Source organism: Nicotiana tabacum, chromosome 1, assembly GCF_000715075.1.
Source record: "Nicotiana tabacum cultivar K326 chromosome 1, ASM71507v2, whole genome shotgun sequence".
NCBI classification, from domain to species: domain Eukaryota; kingdom Viridiplantae; phylum Streptophyta; class Magnoliopsida; order Solanales; family Solanaceae; genus Nicotiana; species Nicotiana tabacum.
In genome coordinates this window covers 36868637-36890782 of record NC_134080.1, presented here as the reverse complement: position 1 = coordinate 36890782, position 22146 = coordinate 36868637, and the positions used below count along the sequence as shown (strand labels likewise).

At 36.1% G+C, this 22146-nt stretch overlaps 1 protein-coding gene across 1 annotated transcript in view; it reads left to right on the top strand.

The window, feature by feature from the left end:
* Positions 1-20980, top strand: part of LOC107816608 (uncharacterized) — a 33341-nt gene extending 12361 nt beyond the window's left edge. The window contains exons 4-28 of the mRNA XM_016642339.2: positions 210-274; positions 353-397; positions 481-581; positions 659-800; positions 1451-1512; positions 1635-1708; positions 1786-1856; positions 4569-4656; positions 5154-5226; positions 5313-5408; positions 6073-6181; positions 6533-6626; positions 6714-6797; positions 6881-7037; positions 7238-7431; positions 13865-13909; positions 14118-14146; positions 14226-14347; positions 15717-15764; positions 17808-17932; positions 18078-18400; positions 18532-19468; positions 19588-19641; positions 20444-20557; positions 20632-20980. Coding sequence (XP_016497825.2) covers positions 210-274; positions 353-397; positions 481-581; positions 659-800; positions 1451-1512; positions 1635-1708; positions 1786-1856; positions 4569-4656; positions 5154-5226; positions 5313-5408; positions 6073-6181; positions 6533-6626; positions 6714-6797; positions 6881-7037; positions 7238-7431; positions 13865-13909; positions 14118-14146; positions 14226-14347; positions 15717-15764; positions 17808-17932; positions 18078-18400; positions 18532-19468; positions 19588-19641; positions 20444-20557; positions 20632-20685 — 3306 coding nt within the window. The 3' untranslated portion in view covers positions 20686-20980. The remainder of the gene's footprint in view (positions 1-209; positions 275-352; positions 398-480; positions 582-658; positions 801-1450; positions 1513-1634; positions 1709-1785; positions 1857-4568; positions 4657-5153; positions 5227-5312; positions 5409-6072; positions 6182-6532; positions 6627-6713; positions 6798-6880; positions 7038-7237; positions 7432-13864; positions 13910-14117; positions 14147-14225; positions 14348-15716; positions 15765-17807; positions 17933-18077; positions 18401-18531; positions 19469-19587; positions 19642-20443; positions 20558-20631) is intronic.
* Positions 20981-22146: the final 1166 nt, after the last annotated feature.

Here is a 22146-nt window from a genome sequence, read left to right as displayed (position 1 = left end):
TACAACATGTGCTATGCATGGTTTTATACACTCGTGAACTTGAGAATAGTCTTGATCTCCAAGTTTATGTTGACTAAATCGTGACACGCTTTAACGTGTGAAAATGTGGGATATAGCATCTTCATTAGGGATTTTGGATCTTTATGCTTCTATGTTTCTTTCAGCCTGATATTGCACTTGTTGTTTGCTTACTATTTATCTTCTTTCAGGCTTCACGAAGACACTACTGTACAAATATGAACGTACGAGGTGAAGACAACATTGATGAGAAATGGTGATTTTCCATATATTCATAAAATCTGCTTTCCTATCTCTTTCGTCCAATGTTATAATGTTATGGCTGAAACTGCAGCAAGTTATTAGTAAAGGATCAAGAAGCTGGATGCTCAGAATTCAAGTTAGTTAGTTGGCTTTCGGATGTTTCTATTGTCTATTCTTCTCTTGATTAAAAATTGAGATTTTAATCTAATTTCTGAATAGAAATTCTCATAAAGTCAAAGGTCATCCATCCCTTCAGAAAGGAGGGTGCCACGAGGCTCATGATATTGAAGATCTTGTTAAAGTTGGGCGAATTGTTAAAGGTGACAAAGTCTGTGTGTTTCCCATTATTTTCTATGAAAGGAGTGAACTCATCAGCAGGCTATTCTACAATTTTCAGGCTGCTCATACTTTGCAGCGCGTTCCATGGCTGATCATGCGGAATTAGTGTTCTGTCCATACAGCTATATCATCGATCCAGTTGTTAGGAGAGCAATGGAAGTAGATATAACAGGGGCCATCATTATTCTCGATGAAGCCCAGTATGTATAGATATAAACCACTTGTGACACTTGTTTTCCCTGGTGGCTTGTTTGTGTAGAAAATAATGGAAAATTTAATTATACATATTAAAATATGCACAAGGAGTTTTGTAAAAAAAAGATGATTTTTTTTTTTTACAAAATAGCTGAGCTACAAATGCACAGTTTTGCCTGCTATGAAATATATTAATTCATCTTTAGGTCTAGGAAATGGCTGTTTTGAACATCAGACAATAACCAATACTCTGTCTGATCCAAATCGATATATCTATTTTGCTTATCAATTATTTTCAATTTGATCAATTTTTCAGAGTTGAAACTGTACTTAATACCGTTTCATCTTTTGAAATAAAGTTCAGATATTGAGAAGTTCTTGAAGAAGTGCTTCAGTAAAATTTCTTTCCAATTAAAAATAATGAAAACAACTGTTAAAAATTGCTAGTAACTGATTGTTTTATTCAACAGGAAGTGAAATAAGAGAATTATTTCGAGACAGAATGCTTAAACACGTATTGCATATCAGATAAAGTAGTAATGATTCATCAGAAGAATGGAAAACTGTATGTATTCCATAATCAAAATGAAGTATATACATATCATTGTCTTGACTAGTTTTTCGTTTATTTGTTTTGGTTGGTGTCTATCTGCAGCAATATAGAGGACATTTCTCGTGATGCTGGTAGTGTGGATGTTGAGGAGGATACTTTTCTTCGTAAGCATGGACTAGCTTTTCTCCATGCCCTTGCTTAATCTTTTTATTTAGGGCCAAATTGAAAGAAGACTTTCTTACATTTTTATTTTAGTTCATCTCTCACAGTTCTTGTTTTCTGGAAGAGTTGCAGATGGAACTGGAGCAACTCACACTATCTGATACTATGACTTACCAACCTTTGGTAGAAATGGTACAGGTAACTACTGCAAATTTTAAGTTCTGCTGACAGCATATAGAGCTTTCCATCTATTCGTGTATTCATCGTTTTTGCAGGACATACTGAATTGGATTGATAGGAAGAAAAATACTTTAGAAAGGCACGACTTCCAACACTATTTCTCATGGTGAGTTATGGTTCGGTTATTGTTCCTGCTTCAGATGTGAAGTAACAGAGAAAAACATATATGTAATGGGAACAGATCAAGTTTGTACTCATCATTATCAAATGTCGGAACATTATATAACAAAAGGAGTATCCATTACTGTGGAAAGAGTAAGAAACTTGAATAATTTCATTCATGTTTTTGAATGTCATATACATGGTTTTATATACAAGAAGAGGTTAGAAACAAAATCATCTAAATCCCATAAAGTTTGGGATTATACAAAATAAAATAAAAAAAGAATCAGAATTTGATATTCTAGATTACAACAATTATCTCTAAAACTTAGAGGATCAGATCTTGATATAGAAAATATCTTCCTGGAAATCCTCTATCATTCAACACTCCCTCTCAAGCTGGTGAATGGATATCTTCCATTCCTAGCTTGCTTATCAGGTGTTGAAACACATTGTTTGGCAGTCCTTTTGTTAAAACATTGGCCTACTGATCTTTTGTAGATACAAATGGCGTACAGATGAGTCCACTATCTAATTTCTCCTTAATGAAGTGTCTATCTACCTCAATATGCTTAGTGCGATCATGCTGTACTGGATTATGAGCTATACTTATTGCTGATTTATTATCACAATATAATCTCATAGGTCCTTCCCATCTTATTTTCAAATCATCAAGGATTATCTTTAACCATAACAACTCACAAACTCCCATCGCCATAGATCTGAACTCGGATTCTGCACTTGATCTGGCCACAACATTCTGTTTTTTACTTCTCCAAGTCACAAGATTTCCTCCTAAAAAAGTACAACATCCTGAAGTTGACCTTCGATTCACTAATGAACCAGCATAATCCGCATCGGTATAAGCCTCTAAAACCATGTCTCCTCCTCTTCTGAATAGTATTCCTTTTCTGGGACTTCCTTTAAGATATTGTAGAATCCTGTTGGCCGCTTGGAGATGCATTTCTCTAGGGTCATGCATAAATTGGCTAACGACACTTACAACAAAGACAATGTCTGGCCTTGTATGGGACAAGTAGATCAATTTCCCTACAAGCCTTTGATACGAGCCTTTGTCTACCACAAAATCTTCTGGAGCATTACACAACCCATAACTATATTCAATTGGTATGACCACTTGTTTACGCCCTAATTTCCCTGTTTCTTTCAGTAAATCAAGCACATGTTTTTGTTGGGAAATAAAGATTCGCTGTTTAGAATGTGCTACTTTAATTCCCAAAAAATACTTTAATTTTCCAAGATCTTTGATATTAAATTCCTTGAGTAAACAATTCTTCAAATTGTGTATCTCATCTGAATCATCACCTGTTACTATGATATCATCTACATAGACTAGTAGAGCAGTTACCTTTCCTACTTTTGAGTGCCTTATGAACAAGGTGTGGTCTCCTTGACTCTGCCGATAGCCTAGCTTGATCATAACTTTTGTAAATCTTCCAAACCATGCACGGGGTGATTGCTTTAGTCCGTAGAGTGCCTTCTTCAGTCTACATACCATTCCCTTCTTGCTTTCAAAACCAGGTGGTACCTCCATATAGATCTCTCATCTAAATCTCCATGTAGAAAAGCATTTTTAACATCAAATTGTTGTAGGTTCCAATTAAAAATCGCATCCAATGACAATAAGATCCTCACTGTGTTCATCTTTGCCACTGGGGCAAAAGTCTCCAAATAATCAATTATACTTTCCATACTGCTGAGGATACCCCTATTTATCTTTTTTGATAGGGAAGTATAATTTTTCATCTTTAAATGATACTTTAACTTTCTTCATATAAGCTAATTTTTGCGTGACTTCCTTTAGTTAGTATGGAGTCTTAGGAAACTGAAAGGGACATGGAATCAATTACTTTTGAAAATCAAGACTCTGTCAGTGTTTAGGTTTCCATTTCCGACCAAACTTTGGTTATGTCATGTTACATGACATTGTTTTAAATGTTTGGCATGGGTAACCCACATATTCTAATTGATCAGAGTCTAAGAAAGATTTTAAGTTTTGGCGCACTTAAACATTTAATTACTGCTGAAGCTGAATCAGGCAATCATAATTGTATATGGTGTAAAGCCTTCAAAGTTGATCTTCAACCCAATAAAAATATTTGTATATGCAAAAGAAAAGTACTAAAATTCTACAATTTGAGCCCGAAGGGTTTCAGTGCCAAGTTCTATTTTTCCATATAGATAGAATAAATATGGTAGATTATGTAATAAAGAAAAGTGAGGAACTGAAAAGTTATTCGATGACCATATGAATCTTTTTCTAGTTTCATCCAATTTTCTTTTTGGGCATGTTTCACCGGATAAAAGAAGGGAATTGAAATTTAATTCAAGCAATGTGATATAATATGGTCAAACAAATTAGATTACACAACATGATTTATATTCTCCGCGCATCGCGCGGGTGCTATACTAGTTTGATTACAAATTAGATCTAATCATATTCTCATTCAAGGTGAAAGCTATTTCATATACTTATTTGAGATTCTAACTCAAGGTGATTCATGCTCAAACATTACTGCAGGTAACATTGTTTCTGGTGTTAACTAGTTTTCACATTCTACCTGTGCATGTTGTGCGCTTGTGTGTGTGTGTATATATATATATATATATATACATACATACATACCTATTTATCTCATCTGCATACATACACATACATACCTATTTATCTCATCTGCTCCAACTTAATTTGTAGTTGGACTGGTGACAAGGCCTTGAAAGAGCTACAAGAAGCCAATGTGACAAAGCAGTGCTTTCCCATTTTACAAGAATGTGCCGTGAAGGTAAATTCTTGTTGATGCTGGTCTGTTTAGTCTTAAAATAATGATAATGGTTGTTAAGTTCCACATTGGTTGAGGGAATGGGTTGTGACCGCCTTTTTTGGTGTTGGGCAATCCTCCCTTGTGAGCTAGCTTTTGAAGTTGAGTTAGGCCTAAGATCAAATTTTCACATGGTTTCAGATCTAAGACACATCGATCCGTGTTGTTCTGATTCTCAAGTTCGGGTCCACGTGTCATGGTATCCACACTCCAATTGTTCTGTCTTGAGCGTTCTGGGGTGCTAATTCCCACATTTGTTGAGGGAATGGGTTGTGGCATCGTTATATGATTTTGCACAATCCTCCACCCATGACCTACCTTTTAGTGTTGATTTAGGCCCAAGGTCCATCTCTTCACGGTGGAGATATGAGGACAAGTATACGTATTTATATAATTAAAAAAAAAGTATTTTATAATTGCACTTGCTCTCACCCTAATCTCTTATCATTTTTCCCCTGAAGGCCATCAAAGCTGCATCTGAAGCTGAGCCAGAGACAGCTCATTTGAGTGGCATGGCAGCAGCTGTATTAGAGGGTACTGCATCTTATTTCTAATTCTAAATGCTAAACTTATCTTTTAAAGGAACTTTATGTATATTGACAATTATGAGTATCATTCAGGACTGTTCACCTCACTTCGTTACTTCTTCTCGGGAAACGGTCTTCATGTGTGTGATTATCAGCTAGCTTTACAACGATATGTAAAGAAAAGTCCTGGTAAGTACTGATATATGTGAGAAAGATGCTGCTTATTGTTCCTGTCTTCAGGCACACTAGGTCTCCCATTTTATCTTATTAAACTAAATTGCATAGATCATTTAACATATTTTGCTGACAAAAATAATCAAAAACATTTACATATATTTGCTATGAATTGTAACAAGAAATGCTTTGCATGTAATGATGGGCTTTTGTAATAAGGACGTTGAAGTGTTCTTTCTTCAAAGGAACTTGGTATTCTGAATGCTTTTGCAGGGCATAAAAGGATATGAGGGTTTATTTAAAACTTTCCTGATTACTAAAACTAGTAGAGATACTTGGCGATTCTGTTCTGTTTCGATCTGGTTCTGTATCGTTAAAAGAGGTGAAAGCCCTTTAACTCCATCCTTGGAACACACGAGAAGGAAATGAGATAAACATGTTTATGCTTCAGACATCCCTGACTACTTTGAAGCACCTCAAGCCTCAACCACCACACAAAAGAATAAAAAATAGAAAAGAAACAAAGAGGAAAGGATGATTTATTTACTGGTGACATGAATACTGACACTGATGAACTTCTAGAAGATATAGTCATAATGCTCTAATCCTGGGTTAGAGATCTAATTCATTTCTTGATAGTTAATTTGTTTTATGCTGCTATCCCTCTATGAATGTGCAGGAACTGCTGTTGGTAGCTGGACACATACTTTTAGTTTGTGGTGCTTAAATCCAGCGGTTGTGTTCAGAGAAATTGCTGATTCTTGTCTGTCAGTGATTCTAACATCAGGGTATGTGCAATATCATACATCACATGGCAACTTCATTCAAGCATTAATCCTTGTTGGTGTTTGGAAAATTTAGACAATTCCTTTTTGCTTGGGTCCAATTAGAAGCAAACTTAATGACTTATCTAGCAAAACTTTCAGGTTAATGGTGTATGGTTCAGTTTCATGACTATGTACATACGTCAAATGTTTCTTGTCTCTGTTTACTTTGTTTGTTCATGATCTATCCTTGCACATCCTTATTTGTGCCTTCTCCTGTCCTTCACTTGTGATACCTCAGAAAGACAATTTTGAAAAGCTGCTGCTTGTAGTTCCAGTTCCTTATTTGATGTGCCAATGTTATTTTTATTACAGGACTCTGTCACCAATGAATTCATTTTCCTCTGAACTTGGTGTTACTTTCGGTACTTCTCTGGAAGCTCCACATGTTATAGATGTTGAATCACAGGTACTTTAAAATTTGTCATTGTTTTGGGATCTGCTGAAGTTCGGACTTTATTTATTGATGAACTCAATGCCAGCCCATGAATTGCAGTTTTGGGCTGCTGTAATCTCGAGAGGACCAAGAAATTATCCGCTGAATGCAAGTTTCAAAAATACAGATTCATATGCTTTTCAGGTATTATGTGATATTTATGCCAAGTTTTCATTCGTCAATTTGTATTTCCCTCTTTGTCTGATGTTGCAGTATTCTTCGTGAAGGATGCACTTGGCATATCTTTAGAGGAAATATGCAAGATTGTTCCTGGCGGTTGTCTTATATTCTTTCCTAGCTATAAGCTGATGGAGAAATTAAGCAGTCGCTGGAAAGAAACAGGTCAATGGGCCCAACTTAACGCTCGAAAGCCCCTTTTCGTTGGTAAGAAACATCAAGTCCATCCTTTGGATATCAGTAAGATATTAGCCATAAACAGGCAGTAAGAGAGTAAGATTATCCGAACTATTCATACCGAACTATTCATTGCATTCTTTTCCATTGACGCATTGGAAATTCATCATGCTTGCCAATTGTTGATCTTTACTGGTGCTATTAATTCTTTCTTTGATGTTTGCGTTTAGAGCCAAGAGGGGGTCAAGAAGAATTTGAATCAGTTTTGAAGGGTTACTACAGTTCTATTAACCAAAAGGGGAAGCTAATGATGGGAAGAAAGAAAAAGGCAAAAAAGTCAGCTCTTAGCGACAGTAATCCACATGAAGTTTCAGATGAAAACAAGAAAGAGGGGGCTGCTTTTCTTGCTGTTTGTCGAGGAAAGGTACATCAGCCTTAATTCCTCCTGTCAAGTTGTACAAATTTTCTAGTATTTGAATTATCACAAATGGCTGTCTTGTGGAAGTTCAGTCCCACTACTCTGTCGTGTCCAACTGCCCACATGGCCAATTGGCAACACTAAGGTGCAATCTGTAATTACCTAATTTAATGTTCAACTTACAATCTTCCTAAGGGAATTGGTCTTTTGCATTTGACATACTTTGGTAAACACATCAGCTAGCTGTTTTTCCGATGGCACACGAAACAAACTCAAGACACCAGTTGTAACTTTTTCTTTGATGAAGTGTCGATCAATTTTCACATGCTTTGTTCGGTCGTGCTGGACTGGATTATGAGCTATACTGATGGCAACTTTATTGTCACAGTACAAGGAAAGTTTTCCTTTTTCATATAGTCTCAATTCATGTAGTAGCTTTTGTAGCCAAAGCAGTTGGCAAACACCCTGGGCCATAGCTCTATATTCTGCCTCCGCACTTGATCTAGCAACTACACTTTGTGTCACAAGAGCGTTTTCTGTCCGCCGAAAAACAGTCCACTGTGCGGCAGTCAAGTCTCAACTTGACTAGCCTTACTCCGATTTTCTTTCGCTTTCGAGGTTTAACACTTAGAATATTTTCAAGGCAATATAAATAAGTAAAGCACAAGAAGATTTACGGGAACTCTTTCCCAACCTTTTATAATATATGAATTACAAAGGAAACTCTCGAGTTTGGCAAGGTGCTGCCACCCTTGGTAGACACCAACTCACAAAATTGCCAACTCTTGCACAAACTGCCCTATAAAAGCCCTTGCCTAAGGCATTTCGTGCTGCTCACTCTTGGCAAGGCAATGGCACATAATTTGCCATGCTCAAGCCTTGACATAGACAACCCTTTGCCTACATCTTGCTCATTTTCCCTCTCTAGGTACTTACCCATTTTTGGGGCTGCTAACACACATATATATAGTGTAGTCAGCCCAAAACAGTTTTCCTATTCCAGTTGACACCCCCAACTGATAGGCCATGATCACCCATGATAAAAAATGTGCATAGACTTAACCCCATTATCAGCAACTCTTTGGACAAGGCAGTTGTAACCGCCCAACTGCACAACATGTGCACAACACACTTGATAACCGCTCTATGTGCACCGCATGTGCGTGTTTCTTGCCAGTTGCTGCACGCCCAAGGCTGGCATTGCGCCCAACGTTGCCCTTTGACACTGCTCCGCCCCTATGCCATAGTCACAGCTTGTCGCCCATGACTTAGCCGCACGCATACCCGCTGCCACAGCCGCTTGTAGGGCTGTGTACGGATCGGATTGGATCGGATTTAGCCTATTTCAGATTCGGATTTCGGATTTCGGATTCTGAAAAGGGCAATCCGAATTCGATCCGAATTAACATTGGATTGGATTGGATTTTAAACTTTGGATCGGATAATTTTTTGGATTGTCGGATCGGATTGTCACAAAAATTTTCAACAATTTAAAGTTCATTCGGTGTCTCTATCTCATCTTCCATCTACCAAAACAAACAAAAAAATCAAAATAAAATCAAAAGTTGAAGAATAGAACATGAAATAGACATAAAAGACAGAAGAGAAGAGAAGAGAGGCGGAAGAAAGAGACATAAAATCAAAGTAAAATCGGAAGTTTGAGTCATTGAGACTCTTTTAGTCTTCACTGAAGAGAAGAGAGGTGCAAGAGAGGCGGAAAAATCTAAGTGAGTGAGGGGTGTGTGAAAAATGAATAAGCATAACCCTAAAATTTTAGTGTGTATTTATATAGGTACATATAATTTCGGATATCGGATTGGATCGGATTAAAATCATACCAATCCGAATCCAATCCGAAATTTCATAAAACACAATTCGTATCCAATCCGAAAATCCGAAATAGAGTGGATCGGATCGAATTTCAGATATCCGATCCAAATGCATAGCCCTAGCCGCTTGTTCATGTCAAGTCGCCTCTACTTGATCAAGTCTGCCTTTTGCCAATGCCAAGCTAATTTTAACATCAAGTCACCAAGCCATGATGCCATTCCCTTGCTAAGTCGTTTGCCCACAAATTCCTTAGGTGCCAGCCCCCTCACCTAAGCCAAGACAACACCAAGTTTCCAATGCCACTGCCTTGGCACTAAGCTGCCTCGTCTTAGCGCATAGGTCTTTCCCGCTTTGCCTTGTCAAGCTTCCGTCTAGCCCGCCTAGTTCCGTCAAGGCCTTAGCCTTTGCTTGCACGCAGCCCACTCATGCTTTAGTGTAGTCTATCACACCTTAGCCCTCAAATAGTAGTGTAGTCCGTCACACTTGCTCTTGCAACAGTTTGTTGCCATTGACAATGCCCGCATTGTCCCGCATGTTAATTTCCCTCCCGCACATAGGCCAATGGCAAGGCCATCATGCCAAATCCTTGCCACTGCCGCGCCGCATGCCGATAAACTCGTGTCAAGGGTCTAAAACTTTGCTTTTTGCTTCTCCAAGTAACCAAGTTTCCTCCTACGAGCGTATAGTAACCGGATGTTGATCTTCTGTCATCTAGAGATCTAGCCCAATCTGCATCTGTAAAGGCTTCTATTTGGAGGTTATCATGTTTGGAGAAAAGTAGACCTTTCCCTGGAGCAGACTTCAGATACCACAAAATGTGAAAGACAACTTGCATATGATGATCTCGAGGATCATGCATGAACTGACTCATCAGGCTACTTGAATAGGTTATGTCTGGTCTAGTGTGGGAGAGATAAATGAGTCTTCCAACCAGCCTCTGATATCTCTCCTTATCAACTGATTCTCCAACTCCGCTTTGTAACTTGTGATTGCTTTCAATGGGCGATTCTGCGGGTCTGCAACATGTCATATCAGTTTCTTTCAAAAGATCCAGAATATACTTCCTTTGAGAAATAAAGATTCCTCTTTTGGATCTAGCAACCTCAATTCCCAAGAAGTACTGCAATTTTCCTAGATCTTTGATCTCAAATTCATGTGCTAGCAACTTATTCAATCGAGACATCTCCTGTCATTACTGTGTCATTAACATAAACTATGAGAAGAGTGAGTTTACCCATTTGATGTCTTATGAAGAGGGTGTGATTAACATTACTTTGTTGGTAACCGAAGGAGATAATTGTTTTGCTGAATCTGTCAAACCAAGCTATGGGGGATTGCTTCAGTTCGTATAAGGCTTTCTTCAATCTGTATACCTTTCCTTGACTCTGTGCAGTATCAACTCCAGGAGGAATCTCCATATACACCTCTTCTTCTAAGTCTCCATGAAGAAATGCATTTTTCACATCAAACTGTTGCAAGTCCTTATCAAGATTAGTTGCACAAGATAAAAGAATTCTAACAGTGTTCATCTTAGCAACATGGGCAAATGTCTCTTGATAATCCACTCCATAAGTCTGAATGAATCCCTTAGCCACCAATCTTGCTTTGAATCTTTCAATTGAGCCATCAACTTTGTGCTTCAGAGTAAAGACCCATTTGCAGCCAACCAACTTCTTGTCTGGTGGTGAAGTGACAAGTTCCCATGTCTCATTTTTTGACAAAGCCTTCATTTCTTCAATCATAGCTTGCTTCCATTTAGGATCTGCAATAGCTTCCCTCCAATTCTGGGGAATAGACACAGAAGAAATAGACAAGGCATAGGCTCTATAGGAGGGGGACAAAGAATTATAGGAGACAAAATTAGATAAAAAGTGTTTGGTGGTGCAAGATCTGACTCCTTTCTTGAGAACAATAGGTTCGTCTAACTCATTATGAAATGTAGATAACTCACCGGTAGAAGCAGGTTCAGCTTCGGTAAATTGTATGATGGCTTCTTCTGCTCTATTTTTTCTTGAGTAAGTTTTCAAATCAGGCCTATACAAACGCCCAATAGTCTCCACGTGAATTCTTTCTCCAATTTCACTTTCCCCTGTGACAATGTCATCAAGAGGTCCAGTAATGGAACTAGGTAGAATCACCTCTTCCTCCTTACTGCTCTCCCCCTGAAGAGGTGATGATGTAATACTGAAATAGGGCTCAGATTCTCGAAAGGTAATATCCATGCTAACAAAAGATCTCCTAGAGGGAGGATGATAACATTTGTAACCTTTTTGTGTCGGAGAATACTAATGAAAACACACTTTATAGCTCTAGGATCAAGTTTCCCAGAAATTCTAGTATGGACAAAGCAAACACACCCAAACACCTTTGGAGGAACCGTATGTTCATTCTTACCCTTTAAAGTTTCCAGAGGACTTTGAAAATTGAGGGGCTTAAGTGGCATTCTGTTGATAAGATAGGCAGCTGCTAGAATAAAATCCCCCAGTAAGGTTTTGGTAGATGCATGGTGAACATAGGAAATCTTGCTACTTCTAACAGATGCCTATTTTTTTTTCTTTCAGCAACCCCATTTTGTACACTGGTGTAAGGACAACTAGTCCAATGGACTATCCCATTAGACTCCAAATAAGCACCAAATCTTTTATCCATGTATTCGTTGCCATTGTCAGTTCTCAAGATTTTTATTTTGGCATCAAACTAAGTATAAATCATATTATGAAATGACTGAAAACAAGAGAAAACTTCACTTTTGGCTTTTAACAAATATATCGAAGTCATCCTAGTGTAGCAATCAATGAAAGTAACAAACCATCGACTATCAGACAAAGAAACAGTTTAGGTAGTACCCCATACATCAGAATGAATAGTCATAATCAGAGTTGTGCTTCTATTATCACTCATAGGATAAGAGTTTCTAGTATGCTTGGCATATTCACACATATTACAGAACAAAGATTCAAATCGATTCCTTGAAAACAAATCGGGATATAACTTCTTCAAAACAAAGAATGATGGGTGTCCTAACCGTCTATGCCGTTGTATTATTTCTTGGTTGACATTCTTACTTTCCCAAAAAAAGACTTGACCAGAGTTTTGAATCACATCTAATATATACAAGTCATCACGCAATCTACCATTGCCAATCCTTTTCCTTGTTTGAAGATCCTGAAAAATACAATGATCGGGAAAGAACTCGATTTTACAGTTTAGAGCTTTGGTGATGGCACTACCAGATAAAAGATTGATAGGGAACTCAGCGACATGGAGCACGAATGATAGTTTAATATCAGGAGAGATAGGTGTTAATGAACCATTGGCTATTTTAACATTATCTCCTTCGGGAGACGGAGAATAGTTTTGAATGCATTTAGAAGAGCGTGTCATGTGTCTATTTGTACCAGAATCGACAATCCAAGAATTAAGGTTATCAGCAAAGGCAACACATGATTGGATGTGACAACATTAGCGGAGTCAAGTTTGGCTAGGAGGCGACAGGGAAGTTGAATTTCATCCGAAGACAGGATTTCTCCAGAAACCGTCTCCTTGAATGACTCCATATTTCAGCCCAATTACAAGGAAATCAGCAGGAGTTTGTGTTGCGGATACCCAACAAGAGAGAGAAAACTCGACCTCTTTGATAAAAAAGGAACCCTAGTGCTGCAAGGGAGATAACTCACCTTAAAAAGGCAGCAATGACTTTGATACCATATAGATTTTGAGAATAAGAAAAGGCTTCTTGTATTTCTGTGTATGTTTACATCCCATGAGCAAGGGAATTTATCAAAGCTCCTAATGCTAATTAAGGAAATAAAATAAATAAATACAATCAATCCAGCTATCAAATCAAGTGAAATAAAATCAGAATAAAATTAGATCTCCTAAATATAATCAAATCTCCTGAAATTATGATAATCAACACTCCTAAATCAAGTATGCTTGAATCATGCTAATCAACAATAACCTTTCTGATGCAACATAAAATGGTTCCATCTTGGAGCTTGGCCACCCTTCCCAGCATTAAGCAATATGTTTTGCAACGTTCCTATTATTTGATGTTTTAGATCTGTCTTTTGTAAAATAATTTGGTAGTATAAACATGTAGCGTTGCAACCTTAATCTCCTTGTTTAGAAGCCATTACATGGTAGATAGTGAACAACTTAAAGCTATCTAAACTGTAATCTAGAGATTTGGAAACTGAATTTTCCAGGAAAATACTTTCCAAGGCCAGACAACAAACAGACTTTCATCCTTACAGTTTTGGAATGAATCCTTTGTAGAAAGTGCATTGAAAAAGATTTTAACATTCATGTCAACAATGACTTGCCTAAATACTTCACTGAAGAGTCCTTTGTCTGTGATAATATGGTACTTTTGCAGCAGAATCAAGTTAAGATGTTGTTTAGAGTTGCTTTGTCCTTATTTATGAATAAGCTCTTAGGAACACTTTGTGTTATGCATAGTTTATTATAGCTTCAAAGTCCATCTTCATTATATTTCTTTCTCCACATCGGAAGCAAAGAAAATGAAACTTTGGCCTTTCATTTTTGTCTGTAAGATTATTCAAGCTTGAAAAGATTCGATATCTGAATATGCAAGTGGTTTCTGCAGGTTTCTGAAGGCATAGACTTTTCCGACGAGAAGGCTCGTGTAGTCGTATCCTTTTTCCTTTCTTTGAATTATGTTACTATTTGTCTTCCTGGAATCTGATAAAGGACGGCAGAAATGTGGATATAAATCCTGATGTTCTTATGTGGATTCTTTTAGTGGCAATTCATTTTTATATTGCAAGTATATTTGAGATTGCATGGGCTTATAGTTCCAGAGTTTTCGGTTGTTGTGGTTATTCTCTTAACTAAATTAGATAGTTGTAGGCATTCCCTTTCCAAACATGTAAGAAATCTCTCTTTATATGAATTTCTACTGATTCATATATGTTTCAGTGACTAATATGGGGCTCATTTTCCATCAGAAATGATATTCAAGTCTCTCTTAAGAAGAAGTTCAATGATATTTATAAGTCATCCAAAAATCTTCTGAGTGGGAGTGAGTGGTATTGTCATCAAGCCTTCAGAGCTCTTAACCAGGCTACAGGTAGGCTATGTCTCTGGTATCTTTCTAAACATCTCCATGTTCAGAGTTCTTTTGTTATCACATATAGGGGTCGTTTGGTAGGATGCATTCATTGGCTTTGTGTATTAATAATACATTGTTTGGTAGACATTTTGAATCTATACATTAGTTATGCAAGCATTAGTTATACATCATATTTGGTATTATCCTATGCATAACTAATGCATAGAAGACAATGGTATTAGCAATGCAATGGGTTTTAATGCATGCATTAGCTTAGTTAAAGACACAATTGTCCTTCAAAATTTATGCTTGATTAAAATATGTTAGTTAGTATATTAATTCAAGTTCAAAATAATCCAAATAGTGAGAAATAAAATTATATCCCTAATAAATAAATAAATACTTAGCATATTTCCTTTTTTATAAATAAATATTTAATTTTATTTTACAATATAGGTAGACAAATAAAATAATTTTTTAAACTTTTTCATATAAAAACATTTCTCAACACATGTTTCTTTTAAAAAGTTAGAGTGTGGACTAGTTTTGTGGACATTTTTGTAAACAAACAATTCTTTTAGAAATTATGCAATACTTTAATACATCAAATCAAACAATGGATAAGAAATATGCCAGCATAACTAATGCAAGCATAACTAATACCAGCATTATTAATACACCCTATTCAGCATTATTCTTATGCACCCTACCAAACGACCCCATATAGCAATCAGTAAGAGTATAATCTGTAACTCAAACAAAATCGTTAGCAAGAGTATACATCACAGATCCATCAACTTGGTGTTTGTCATCTTAATCTGTATGATCATCCATAGTTGTTGCAGTTGCGGACCATCATATAATATTGAATACTTGTAATTTCTATTTTATGAATTCTTTTGCACTGCTTAAGTATTTTTTTCACTTACAAACTTTGGTCAAATTATTAATATATATGTGCCTAAAGAAATAATTTATATTAATTAAAAATGATCTTATCTAGTCAATTTGTAGCTTAAGGTGAATTAAGAAACACAATTTGTATCTGTATTAATTCATAACTAAAAGTATTGAAATAATAAGCTCATTTTTCTGGTTTAACAGCTTTAAGGTATTTAAGTTATTTTTACAGAAAAAAGTGCTTATCAACACATTCTTACCAAACATATCAACTGCTTAAATGATATTTCCCTTTTGATGTTATACAAAAATGTCATCTCTACGAGTAAACTATTTTGCAATTAATTGCTTCGTATAGGGATGTCTTAGTTATAAAAGATTTCTCGAAAAAGATTTTCTTTGTTGTGTGATTAGTTTGTAATCCACAAAATTCTCTTAATGATTTTGACATATTGGGTTCTGATATAATTGGTTTTTTGTTTTGTAGGTCGTTGCATACGCCATAGATTTGACTATGGAGCTGTGATCTTTTTAGGTAATTATATTACCCCTTATTTGGTTGCGTAAAGAGAAAAAGAAGAGTGAAATTTTCTTTGCTAACTTAGTGACCTCCTTATAATGGAGATTTGGTTACTGGAAAAGAACAAAAATGTAGGATCCCTAATTGCCATATACAAACTTCTAACTCATACTTTGTACTTAGATATGTATAATGTATCTAGGCAATATTCTAACATCTTCAAGTTGGAGCATAGAGATCATGTGCCCCAAATTTGACAAAAGTTTAATTGATTTTGGTTCCTGAGTGCTTTAGTGCTCACATTCACCAAGATTAGAAGTGTGCTTTCTAACCGAGTGACAATAATTTTGATGTTCTTGATCCTCTCATAGAACACTGAGTTAGAACTTAGAAGTGACATGAATAACAACTTTGACTATTGCAAATCAACTTTGTTTATATGACCTTTCCGAACTTCAGCTCTTCACTTACTACTTCAACTGCATAAGCTCATATGTTGCCTATATATAGCAAACTAGGCCTCTATGCTCCACCTAGAAAATGATCTTAGTTTTTTTACATGTTTAAGAGATCAAACATGGATCACTCTCTGATGCTAACTTGGCCCAATTTGCAGTAGGATAACCAAAATATCACAAATATCTCCTCGATCCTTGTATTGGATTGCTTGGCCTAGAACACCAGCTTGGTACCATAGCATGTGGATGATTGCATCCCAATGACCATCACGAGAATCCTACAAGAACTGGCTGGTCATGCTAACAACTAAGGACTTCTTGAACAACTTATTGTTGTAACAGTTCTTAACTTATTAAAGGCAACCCCTGTTTTGGAAACTTGACACTAGGTTAGGGTCTTGTTTGTGAACTGTTAGAAGCCAACCATCTTGATCTTATCCAAGATTATAAGGGCATACTTGCTTTATGAGAGCTACATCTGAGCTAGACTGAGACATCTCCATGTGCAAACTCGTGGAGACTACCTTAGACTATAAAGAAACCGACCAAGTCAACATACAAGACTGGGATCCACATAAGCAACAATGACTGTATTTGCTCTATCTTCTTGGAACACTTGGACTAAACATTTTGAGTGGAATAAGGATCTAAATATTCAGAGCTTCATTCGCTTTTGTACTCTGTAAAAGAGGAGAAAAATAGAGAAATATCTTACTTAACTGGTGAAGTACATGTACAAGAGAATTCATTATACAGGGATGTTGGCTACATAAAATAAAGAAAAGTTTCTCAGTAATTGGGGTTTCTACTTATTGTACAATCATTTGAATATTTCATAAACTGCACCAACACATTCTAACACGATGGACTTTCTTGTCCATTGCTGACTATAGGTTCACGTTGCTAGCAGAATCAACATGTCCTGGTTATCGTTCTCGGAGTTTCTAGGAGAAGAGCTCCTTCCTTTTTGTTGAATTTTTTTATGTCTGGGGACTGCACCTTTTCTTCTTCATTATTACCTAAATATATATTTTTGACAAATTTAATATTTTTAGAAGTATTTAATATGTTGTCAGTAAACACGTGGAAATTGGTTTTACCATGTAGAGGTGTTGATCTTTAGTAGATCTTGATGCGTCAACAAATTTTTTATGTCATGCAATATAGGAAACTTGTGATGTTACATCTTTTTTAGATAGACTATTTTAGGGTTTTGTTCTTTCTTCAGACTGCGAGTATTTCAATCATTCATCAAAAGACATATTGCTAATGAAACACTGTGTTATGTTAGTCATTATAGATGTTATGTAAGTTTGATCCCTAATATAAACAATTGTATCATGGTACATACCCAGAGTCATATCTATTATTTAAATATAAAGGTAACTTGCTGTCAGTAATTTCTAAATAGAACACCCCCCCCCCCTTTCTTTTCCCCTATTTTGAGTACTTCTAATTAATTACAGCTTGGTGCATTATTTTGAGAAAGAATGCTTCATTGCCTTTATAATAGTTTTGAATGATTTGATGATTTTCTCTATCCTTGCTTGTATCAGATACCTTCTCTCTACAATATCATTTTTCATCTTCTTGCATGTAGATGAGCGTTTCTGTGAGGCAAGGAATAGAACTTATATTTCAAAGTGGTTGCGGAGTTCAATAAGACACTTCGGCAGCTTTGACGAGTCAATAGAAGAACTGAAATCCTTTTTCAGAGATATCAAAGTACTCATTGACAAACTTCAACTATTATCATGGCAGCTCTTGTTCTCTGCATCAGTCCATTGTCTCTGTTGAAGTTTTCCCAATATTGTTCTCCTTTTTATTCTTTTAAGTCATTAATTTAAACCTTTTCGTTTACTTTAAACAGGAGCGTGTTGGCAAGGCAGCCATTTCCTTGCAAAATTCTGTTATTGATGTTGAAGAAAATGCTTCTCTAACCAAGAGCATAAGAACCAGGCAGAAAAATCAGAAATTGAGCACTTATAATGTGAAAGGGCTTAAGGAAGAACAAAATGGTGCATTGATTAGTCAAAAAGCTGTTCTCTTATGTCAATCTTCACCTATTAATACAACGTATAATACATCCTCCACAAAAATGAAAGTTCATGCTCCGCATTTGATGTTAAGTGATAACGAGGATGGTCACAGAGGTTACATTGATTTGGAATGTGGTTCAGAAAAATCACCTAGGTGAAACATGAATCCTTAATGTGTTTGAATTTTATTCCTTCCATTCAGTTGAAAAATGTCTGCATATTGAGCTCTCCACTGGACATTTTACCTTTGCGTTATTTTGTGACACTGAATTTCCAATTTTGCAGGTTTTCTGGAGATCCATTGATCTCCAGTGACCTTGACTTAACCATTGTAAAAGAAACTCCTTGTCCTGATGACATTATTCACATTTCTAGTCCTCAATCCTTCTCCAAGGATGAATATTCTAGCTCAACCATTATTCAAGCATCTGGTGAGCTCTCAGACTACTTGGCAAATCATCCTATAACTCAACAAAATACAGCGTTGGGTTGTAAATCTTCCTCTTTGATGCTTACTCCTGAAAAAGATGTTTGTACCAAAGCAAACAGGATATCGTGTGATGTTGAATCATCAATTAACTCAAGCGTCAATTCTCGTGTGGGGAAAAGGATAAAACGCTTGGATTTGTCGTCCATTGTTCATCTCCGTGCAGAAGAATTTGATAGTCAGGTGACCAACACTCCTATGCATGATAGTTCTACATGTAGATCAAGGAAGATTAAAGATGCATACCAGAGGATTGATTCCGGTTCCAGAATTAGTCAGTTAGACACGGAACTGGAGAAGTTCAAATTTCTGACGTCTCCAGTCCTGAATAACTGTGAGACTTCAGTTTTGCAGTCTAAACTTGCTATGCAGGAAAGACTACAGATATTTTGCTCACTTTGCGAAAATCCACTGGGGCTTCCTGAGAACAATTTATTTGTTATGTGCTCACGAACTTCGTCAACAAAAACTCACTTGAAATCTCTTTGGAAGGGCCAATTAGAAACCCCTGATTCGAGCAGACATAGTATACCTATCCTCGTAGCTAACTTTTCGTCTGTTGATCAACGCATCTATGAAAGAACCAGTGACAGTTTATCAGTACAGGGGATTTGGTGCAAAGAAGATGGTTGTGTTTTCAAAACTATTTTCTGCCCCTTTTGTGTAAATTCCAGACATTGTCTTGGTGTACAGGTCATGGCTTCTGATGCAGCTAATGTACAGTTACTAAATAAGGTATTAATCTTTCAGCCACTACAGTTACTAAATAAGGTATTAATCTTTCAGCCACTACAATACAGGTCGTGGCTTCTTATTACGATATTTTCCATTTGCACCATTTGTTTTCTGTGTAGGTGCTGCTTTATTGTGATTGCTTGGTGATAAAAGAGCCTGAAGCGTCAAGAAAGGTCAGTCAGTCCTTTCCTCATTCCTTGGGGATAAGTGACCTAGAATGTGTAAAATTGTAGTAGCACAGGCACATGTGAAATACCTTAAGCAGAGTCAAGTATCATGCAATCTCTTGGTTGATAGGTCAAATGCATCATGATTCAGACAATAGTGGTCATGCAGATCAATTTCAATGGCTAATCCATGATGTGCTTGTGAGCTAATATAATCTGAATCATTAACCTCTAATATGTCCTCTATTTGAAAGTGATTGGTTCAACGACCAATAGAATATCTGTAAATTGACCATCCAAGTTTCCATTATCTCAGTTCTGTTACGGCACTACTATTGGGATGTCCCTAAAGATCTTGTATGTAGCATATTTATTTGATCCAGAGTCTTGTGTAATCATCATGTTTCTGCATGTGCATGGCACTTAATTCTGTAGCTGCCAGTTAATCTATTGTTATTTGATGACTTCTCTAGGCTGGATATAAGCTCTAGATAGAAGAATGCTTTGACTATTTGCCATAGAAGCAACCAAGCAAAAAACTTAAACCCAAGCCCTAGGGATACTAATCTAACTAGTTACTCTGGAATTAATGAAACATATATAAGATCTTCAGAGAGTTTCTAGGGGATGATTCCACTGCCAACATATTGCTTTATGATAAATGACCCAAATCCCAAAAGTTTAATGTGGTGACATGCTACTACTCTTTGGTGCTTTCTGATAAATGAACCAACGCCAAAAGTTTCAGTGGCCCACTAGATTTTTAATCCTGTTAAATTTGTGCCTTCTTTTCCACTCTCAATTTTAGGAATTATCTCCGTCCACCAATTCAAGCTCTGATAGAGGAGGTATTAATTCCATTGAGAGTTTCTCATTTACTCAGCAGCAGAACCTCGGAGGATGGAGAACTACAAAATCCAAGGCAAGGACATATATTTGGATATAGTTTTTGACATTGTTAACCTAATATATTGATTAAATTAACTTATCATGCAGATGCGGTTACCTAAGAGGAGCATCTCATCTAGTGCACAGACTGATGTAGAATGAGTTGGAGTTCACTAAATAGATGATATACTTCCTGCAAAAGTTACGATATTACAAGAGAAGCTTCCAAGAGAGATGACAAGTCAAAATGGGTGAGAAGTTGCTGGCAAGAAGTTAGTTGAGGGATACTCTACTTGGAGTTTAGTGCGGATGCCTACAATGAACTGTTTATGCAGTTCGTTAAAAGATATCAGCAGTCAGTTATCACTTTTCTAGTCGACGATTGTACATATTAGACAGATATGGGGAAAATTTTATATGAGATTTCTATATTATTTATAAAAAAAAAGTTCAAAAATGACACATCCTGTTTGCGTTTGTTCTCTCTCTCTTTTTACGACAAATGGTGTGCATTTATTAATTATTAGTGAATAAAATCTCACTTAACTTAATAATCTATCTCTTACCTCTTAATTACTCACCAACAATGTTATTCTAATATAATATTAAAAATTAGTTATTGTTGTAAAACCTATAGTTAATGTGGATGTCCACTACTTCCACTATTTTCACCCATGACGTGAATAACCTCCAACTACTCATCACTATTATGATTGTAACTTCCACACTTCCATAACCTCTCCCCGTGATCTCAATTGTTAATGTCATGTTTAAGACAATTATTTTGTAACCTTCATATGTAATAGTATAAATAGAGGCATGAAATGTAAGATGGAATACACTTGAACACTTGATGGAATAAGAAAGTTGTCTCTTCTTCTCTTATTCTACTTATCTTCTTGTTTTATATTATTATTTTGAGTTATATTTCATAACACATTATTAGCACGAAGTTGAACTCTTTTCATTGTTTAGGTATATTTGTTCATTTTGTTTTTCTTCGTTGTATATTTTGATTTCATGATTAGTGTCTTTAAATATGCAGTTTTATAATTTCTCACATCTCTAGATATATGTGAAACTAAAGAATTCTATGTTTCTTTATTTTAAGTTATTTGTATGATTGTCATGTGAAAGTTGCTAATTTTCATGTTAATAGAATTAATTGAGAGAAGAATACTTATTTTACGTTGTTCGACATTTGAATGTGTTAAAGTTAGAAGACATTTTTGTTCTAGTTAACATCAAAGATATACTAATAATTTGAAGAAACAAATAGTATTCTTTTCTATGGAATTATCACTTTAGTGTATATAGATCTCAAATTTGATATTATATCAATTTTTAAGATTCTTTACGTTATTATCCTAAACAATGAAAAGACAATTCGTCTTGATAATGCTGGTGAATTTACATCCCAACGCCAAAACTGATTATTATATAGCCATTGAAATAAAAGTTGAGCATCCAGTTGCTCGTGTTCATACTCAAAATGGTCTAGCAGAATCATTGATTAAACGCATCCAATTAATAGCTAGACCATTGCTAATGAGGATAAAGCTTCCCCTTTCAGTGTGGGGACACGCTATTTTGCATGCAGCAGCACTTGTGCGCATAAGGCCA